The sequence below is a fragment of the Poromitra crassiceps genome (genome assembly GCF_964638095.1).
Source record: "Poromitra crassiceps genome assembly, chromosome: 14".
Classification (NCBI taxonomy): domain Eukaryota; kingdom Metazoa; phylum Chordata; class Actinopteri; order Beryciformes; family Melamphaidae; genus Poromitra; species Poromitra crassiceps.
In genome coordinates, this window is record NC_139633.1 from 26,425,981 (window position 1) to 26,434,292 (window position 8,312).

An 8,312-nucleotide genomic window follows, 5' to 3' on the forward strand; every position below is an offset into this window, starting at 1 on the left:
TCCAAGTATGACAAAGGTTTATTACTTAAAAGTTTACCATGTTAAAAAGACAACCACATACAGTACTAATTTAATAATGCCTGAGGGTCTAAATAAAGGCCACTGTTAATTGTGGGAAAGCCAAATGATGGACAGGGCTCGCTTAGCTCGGGCAGACAGACTCAGATAAGGGGAAGAATAACTCAAACAAAGAAAACTCACTGCAAACCAAACCACCACGTGTCACACCAAATCAAAGGGAGTGAGGGGGAACACCACCACCGGGGGAGTCTGCCGCTCAGGGCCAAAGCTCCTGCCCTGAGAAGAAAGAAATCAAAATTACACAAATGACAGACTCAGGCAAATACATATATCTAAAACAAACTACTAAAACCACTCACACACACACACATACAAAAGGATTAACCCAAGGACTGGATTAATAACAAATGATAAAAACTAATACAACAGAATATTAATGCAGAAATAAACAAACAACACCAAGACTCAGCTGTAGGTGGGACCAGAGTATGAAAGGTTTAGTTCCACAGGTGGTCCCACAGCTGGGTCTGAAACAAAAATAATTAACAAAGAAAATAACCCAACTAAATAAACCAAATAACAAATGAAATAAAATAACCCCAGAAATCAGTTAGAAAATAAATGAATTACGTCAGAACCCAAAATAAATAAATCAACTCAAAATAGAATTGTGGTGGGATGGGGGATCACACCAAGCCGTCCAATGGCACAGCCGTATTACGGGATACTTAGATCAGCTTGTGGACAACCGTCAGGAAACGGCAGTGGGGACGAAGCGGCGCACCGAGGCTGGAGGCCGTAGGTAGAGCTGCCCAGCTGGCAGCCCACGTCACCAGGTTACACAGCGCGGCCACCCACCGAGCGCCGAGGAGGAAGAGAAACCACCAACTGCGGCCTCAACTACAACAGGACAGAGCAGGACAACCGTCAGCAAAGATAACGAAACACAGAAGTTATAAATAAATAACTAGAGCCAGCTTACCCAAGCGAAGCACGCCTAACGCACCGCTCCAACACCGTCACAGTCTCCAAATGAGAACGAGCAGATGCCCCCGTTTCCTTATCCTTCAGACGCGGCACAACACAGCAAGCACAGCCGCTGTAAGCGAAGTCACGGCAGGTGTCACATAATGTGCCATAAAATACAAACCGTGCAGCCTCTATGCCCCTGCTTACCTTCCAAGTCCCGATTCCCGACACAGAGCACGCCACACAGCGCACGCCACACACAGCCCTCACCAGGAGAACGCCAGGTAGTAGTGAACGCGCCTGTGTCAGGGGAACTAAATAACGCAGGTGCCTCTACTGCGCAATCAGGCACAGCTTATGCCAGTTGAGCGGAGGTGTAATCACGCTCAACTGACAGACACGGTGATGCCAATTAAGAGGGGAGGTGTAGCAGCGCTCAACCTGCCACATTCCACCCCCTCCTGTGTCGTGGTGGTAAATGGTGGCAATGGTGTAAACCGCTCCGTCCCCTGATGGGGCTTTCAGCACCTGGTAAGGCACTGAGCTCCATTTGTCGTGGAGCTTGTGTCGACCCCTCACCCCAAGGTCTCGGAGGTAGACCCGCTGTCCCACCTGCAGAGGGGCCTCTCGAACATGCTGATCGTGCCGCTCTTTTCGTCGACCCGCAGCATCCAACAACCTCTTATGAGCATTCTCAAATGCCACCTTGAGCCTAGCTTGATGCTCAGCCATCCAGTCCTGTACTTCCCCTGGTTCGGGGTCGCGGACCCGACCCAACAGAAAATCCACGGGGAGCCTAGGCTCACGACCAAACATCAAAAAGAAAGGCGACTCTCCCGTGCCTTGATGTGGCGTAGTGTTGTAACAAAACAACACCTGGGGTAGGCAAGACACCCAGTCCCGTTTTCGGGAGGCTGGCAACGTCCGCAGTAGGTCATGAAGGGTTCTATTGAATCGCTCGCACTGCCCGTTGCCGGCCGGGTGGTAAGGCGTGGTTCGCGATTTTTCGACCTCGTACAAGCGACAGAGCTGGTGGATCAAAGCGCTCTCAAAACTTCGACCTTGGTCAGAATGAATGCGGCTCGGAACACCAAACCGGAAAAACCATTCGTTCAGCAAGACCCGAGCCACAGTTGCTGCCTGCTGATCCCTAGTTGGGACTGCCACGGTGTACTTGCTGAACACATCAGTCATTACTAAAACGTTCTCCAAACCGTTCTGTGAGGGTTCCAACAGGGTGAAGTCAATGGCGACGATCTCGTTTGGCCGAGACGCCAGTAAGTGACCCATAAAACTACGGGGCACCGATCCCGAATCCTTCGCCACCTGGCAACGTTCGCATGCCTGGACCCACTGCTTGATGTCGGCGGACATTCCCGGCCAGTAACAGCGCTGCCGCACCAGTTCAGTGGTGCGCTCGATTCCCTGGTGGCCATGGTCTTGGTGCAGCTGGGTCATAGTCTTCTCCTTAAGGATGGCAGGCAGGACAAGCTGGAAGTACTCCTCCCCCCCATCCGAACGGAAAGTCCGGCGGTACAAGACACCCTCCTGCTCGACCAACCGGTCCCACTGTTTCAGAAGCGTTAAAGCAGCAGTGGGAAGTTGCTGCCTCTCCTCCGGGGTGGGCTTAGCCCGCCTCTTCCAAAAGGGCAGGAGATGGTCATGTAAAAGAGAATCAGCCTCCTGCAAGGAACGGAGATCCGAAGGAGAATGGCCCCGAAAGACAGTCACCATTGACTGGGCTGCAAGCACCGCTGAGGCTGAACCTGGAGCCTGCTGGAAGAGCAGTGGGACCGAAGTGCCAGGTAACGCCTGTTCAGCCAGGTTGGACCCTGCCAGATACTGTCGGGAGAGAGCGTCGGCGTTCCTATTACTGCGCCCAGAGCGATACTTGATCTCGAAATCAAAGGCAGCTAGGTCGGACGCCCATCGCTGCTCGGTGGCCCCCAACTTGGCTGAATTAAGGTAGCTCAATGGGTTGTTGTCAGTAAAAACCACACACTTGTGCCCCAACAAATACTCCCGAAACTTCTCTCCCACTGCCCATTTGAGCGCAAGAAACTCCAATTTCATTGAACTGTAGTTATTCATATTGCGCTCCGTTGGTCGAAGGCCTCTGCTGGCATACGCTACCGGACGAACACCATCATCAGTCTCCTGTGAAAGGACGGCTCCCAGGCCACTGTGACTCGCATCGATCTCCAAGATGAATGGGCGGGAAAAGTCTGCGTAGGCCAACACCGGGGCCGAAACCAACTTGGCCTTTAAAGAGCATGGAGCAGGGTAATTCCTTTGCTAAATGTATACTTAACCTTGTCCCTATGTCCATTTGAAAAGTTAATGCATCATTAAAAAAAAAAAAAAAAAAGTTTGAAAAAAAATATGGAGAAAAACACCTTCCTTTTTCAGAAGGAAATAACAGACTTTTATTCTGTTAGAAAAAGCCTGCTACGTCACAGTGGGGAGTGGCTTCCGCGTGCGTGTCTCCCTCTCCCCTCCCACTCTCGTCAAATCCATGGTCAAATCAGTCGTATTTCAGGACAGATAGCAGGTCAGGTACGTACGCTAGTCAAAGTCAATCAGTCAGCCAGTTAGTCGGTCGGTTAGTTGGTAGGTTAATCACTAGTTAGTTTTTAGTATATAGTTAGTCATTTAGTCAGTAGCTGCCTGTAGTAAGTCGTTGTCAGTGAGTTTTGGGTCGGGTGTCGCCAGGTTACTGCATGCAGATAACAAGCTGTCAGCTCCACTCTGCTGCTGCTGCCTGTCTGCGTGACACTCTCTTTCTATCTCTCTCTCTCTCTCTCTCTCGGTGTGTGTGTGTGTGTGTGTGTGTGTGTGTGTGTGTGTGTCTACGCTGTGTGATACGCTCTCTTCACTCGAGGGAGGGGGAGGCTGCGGCTCCTTCCTCCACCGCTGCTCTGCTCTGCTCTGCTCTGCTCTGCTCTGCTCTGCTCTGCTCTGCTCTGCTGTGAAAAGAGAAAGAAGGAGGAGGAGAAACCGCCACCTCCACAGCCAGCCACCTCACACACCCCAACTGTGCCCGGCTCGCATGCCTCTCGGTCGGCTGGCCGGACAATATGCACCCCGCTGCAGCAGCAGCTTTTCTCACTGTGTTCGGGACTTCGGCTCTCGGCCAGATGGCTGGACACATACGTCACTTTTGCGCGCGCGTGTGTGTGTGTGTGTGTGTGTGTGTGTGTGTGTGTGTGTGTGTGTGTGTGTGTGTGTGTGTGTGTGTGTGTGTGTGTGCGTGCGTGCGTGTGTGTGTATCGAATTACAGTCCGCACCTCGGCCCGCCTCCGCTCGCTTGTGTGTGTGTCAAATTACAGTCCGCACCTCGGCCCGCCTCCGCTGCTTTCAAGCTCCTTCACAACTCTCTCTCCGCGGTCCGTTGTGGGCTGTTCCTGCTCTCTTTCACTGTCAAAATTAGCCTGAGGACCATCACATGCATGTGCATAAACATTTGCTACCTCCTCTTCCTCCTGAAAACCGGCGTTAGCATCCATAGTGTGTGACTGACAGCCCTGACCTAAGTGACTACAGACAGAGGGACAGACGGGCATGCCTGGCGACTCCCTACACTGACGTCAGAGTTTTGGGGTCCAAGATGTCAAAATAAAAGTTCAAAAAATAAAACGACCCCAGAAGTCACTGTAGTGTATATGTAAGTGTCTTAATGTGAAAATCAAGTTCCTCCATAATTCACCTACACATTGACTGATTGGGGTCTCTAACCTGCCCCATGCTCTTTAAAGCCTCAAAGCTTTGCTCACACCGGGGTGTCCATGCTACACCCAGATCCCGCCCAGAGCCTCGCTTGGACCGTGTACCTGCTAGTTCTCCCACCAACTTATGCAGGGGGCTCGCCAGCTTAGCGAACCCCTCAACAAACCGCCTGTAATAGCTGGCGAACCCCAAGAACGAGCGCAGCTCCGACACATGGCAGGGACGCTGCCATTTTGCCACTGCCTCAATCTTGGCAGGGTCGGTGGAAACTCCCTGACTGGAGATGATGTGTCCCAGATAGCGGACCTCCTTCTGGAAAAAGGCGCACTTCTCCAGTTTGACCTTCAAGCCTTCTCTCTGCAGCCGATCAAGAACAACCTCTAATCGCTGCAGGTGTTGGGAGACTGAAGAAGAGAACACGATGATGTCGTCCAAATACAAGAGCAGGGATTGGCACTGTTGCTCCCCAAACATCCTTTGCATCAACCGTTGAAAGGTGCTTGGGGCATTGCACAAACCGAATGGCATGCGGTTCCACTCAAAGAGACCAAAAGGTGTGCAAAAGGCCGTCTTGGGCTTGTCCTGCTCTGCGACAGGGACCTGGTTGTAGCCACTCGCTAAGTCCAGGGTGGTGAACCAGCGAGCTCCAGCAAGGGTATCGAGGCTCTCCTCAATACGAGGTAGCGGGAACGCGTCCTTCCGGGTCTTGCTATTAAGCAGCCGGTAGTCGACGCACATGCGGAGACTGCCGTCCTTTTTACGGACCAAAACAATGGGGGAAGCATAGGGACTATTGCTTTCTCGGATCACCTTGGCGTCAAGCAACTGATGAATGTGAGCCTTCACCTCCTCATACTCGGATGGAGGAAGCCGTCGGTACCGCTGTCTCACTGGAGCGTCATCAAGCAGGGGGATCTCATGCGAAATAAGGTTGGTACAACCCAGGTCACCGTCATGGGTGGCGAAAACTGCCTGATATTTCTGCAGTAAGGAACGCACCTCCATCTGTTCCTGTTCCGCCAAAGCAGACAGGTCCCCAGCTTCTACCCCACCCTGTGCCACACCAGCAGCTGCCTGGGAAGAAACAGAGGCTGTGGTGGACTTCACCTCGGTTACACCAGCCGGTAAGCTGACTAACTGGGCACTACTTAAAGTGCCCAGGCCAGTGCGTGAGTAGAGGAGAGCGTCAACCGTCCCCACGTTGACCACTGGGACGTAGGCTGTACCTCGGGTAACTTTGACAAGACAAGGGGAAGCAAGCAGCGCCGCTGGCAGGCCGGACTCCGCTGGTTCAAACAGTACGGCCCGACCAGCCAGCTGCTCTGGACAAGTGGTCGCCACCAGTTTCATTACTCCACCAGGTATGCCCCCCGCACGGAGTGCCCCACCACCGCCATCACACACCAGGTTCCGGTTCACCCCGGCGCAGCTTATTCTCCTGGAGAGAAGATTCCAGGAGAGTAACTACATAACTAACCGTGCCGAGAGGGTCAGACTGGCAGAGGCCCTTGGCGTACCTGTCGTACATGAGATTCAGATCCGGAACTGGTTCGGTAATAGGAGGAACAAGAAGTAAATGCTACACTGTGATGGTGGAGTGCTGGCACCCTAAGCCCGAGCGGCGGCCCTCCTTCTCGGAGCTGGTGTCACGCATCTCCGCCATCTTCTCCAGCTTCAGCGGCGAGCACTACGTCCTGCTCAACACCACCTACGTCAACATTGACAAGATCAGCCCCTACCCCCCCCTGCTCACCCTCCACTCCACCTCCTCTGCCCCGTCCACCTCCACGCCCTGAAAGTTACGAGAATTCTGTTAAGTTGAAGAATTCTGCTAAAAACCGCATATACAATAAATGACGCCTTTGCAAGTCAACTTGACATCTCAGGGCTTGTGGAGACTTGGATTACACTAGACGAGCAGTGTGGATTTTTTTTACTTTTGTTTGTTTGTTTTTTAAAATTGCTGTACTATATTTTTGTATTGATGATGACATGTAATAAAGCTTAACTATCAGAGGAAAAAAAAAAGAAAAAAAAAAAAAAGAAAAAAAAAAATGAAATATCAAAACACACAACGAAAATGGAAAATGGAAGTCACGTCTCTGTCCCCAAACAGTGTGTCCTGCCGACAACGCCAAGTGTGGCGAAATGGTAAAGAGCAACGACAACGCCACCTGGGGAACTGCCCCCCAGGAAATACTCTGACCTGTGACTACACTTAATCACAGAAGGTCACACGGATTCGTACACCAATAAGGAGGGGACAAGAGACGGACTTCCAAGTATGACAAAGGTTTATTACTTAAAAGTTTACCATGTTAAAAAGACAACCACATACAGTACTAATTTAATAATGCCTGAGGGTCTAAATAAAGGCCACTGTTAATTGTGGGAAAGCCAAATGATGGACAGGGCTCGCTTAGCTCGGGCAGACAGACTCAGATAAGGGGAAGAATAACTCAAACAAAGAAAACTCACTGCAAACCAAACCACCACGTGTCACACCAAATCAAAGGGAGTGAGGGGGAACACCACCACCGGGGGAGTCTGCCGCTCAGGGCCAAAGCTCCTGCCCTGAGAAGAAAGAAATCAAAATTACACAAATGAGACTCAGGCAAATACATATATCTAAAACAAACTACTAAAACCACTCACACACACACACATACAAAAGGATTAACCCAAGGACTGGATTAATAACAAATGATAAAAACTAATACAACAGAATATTAATGCAGAAATAAACAAACAACACCAAGACTCAGCTGTAGGTGGGACCAGAGTATGAAAGGTTTAGTTCCACAGGTGGTCCCACAGCTGGGTCTGAAACAAAAATAATTAACAAAGAAAATAACCCAACTAAATAAACCAAATAACAAATGAAATAAAATAACCCCAGAAATCAGTTAGAAAATAAATGAATTACGTCAGAACCCAAAAGAAATAAATCAACTCAAAATAGAATTGTGGTGGGATGGGGGATCACACCAAGCCGTCCAATGGCACAGCCGTATTACGGGATACTTAGATCAGCTTGTGGACAACCGTCAGGAAACGGCAGTGGGGACGAAGCCGCGCACCGAGGCTGGAGGCCGTAGGTAGAGCTGCCCAGCTGGCAGCCCACGTCACCAGGTTACACAGCGCGGCCACCCACCGAGCGCCGAGGAGGAGGAAGAGAAACCACCAACTGCGGCCTCAACTACAACAGGACAGAGCAGGACAACCGTCAGCAAAGATAACGAAACACAGAAGTTATAAATAAATAACTAGAGCCAGCTTACCCAAGCGAAGCACGCCGCACCGCTCCAACACCGTCACAGTCTCCAAAGGAGAACGAGCAGATGCCCCCGTTTCCTTATCCTTCAGACGCGGCACAACACAGCAAGCACAGCCGCTGTAAGCGAAGTCACGGCAGGTGTCACATAATGCGCCATAAAATACAAACCGTGCAGCCTCTATGCCCCTGCTTACCTTCCAAGTCCCGATTCCCGACACAGAGCACGCCACACACAGCCCTCACCAGGAGAACGCTAGGTAGTAGTGAACGCGCCTGTGTCAGGGGAACTAAATAACGCAGGTGCCTCTAGTGCGCAATC

At 51.1% G+C, this 8,312-nt stretch overlaps 1 protein-coding gene across 1 annotated transcript; it reads right to left on the bottom strand.

Moving 5' to 3' along the window:
• Window positions 1-222: 222 nt before the first annotated feature.
• On the bottom strand, window positions 223-6,066 carry LOC310789100 (retrovirus-related Pol polyprotein from transposon 412; the record flags this gene model as incomplete). The annotated part of the gene is made up of 3 exons (XM_083650694.1): window positions 223-297; window positions 1,432-3,252; window positions 4,726-6,066. The coding sequence occupies 3 exons, from the start codon at window positions 6,064-6,066 to the stop codon at window positions 223-225; spliced, it is 3,237 nt and encodes a 1,078-aa protein (XP_083506820.1).
• Window positions 6,067-8,312: the final 2,246 nt, after the last annotated feature.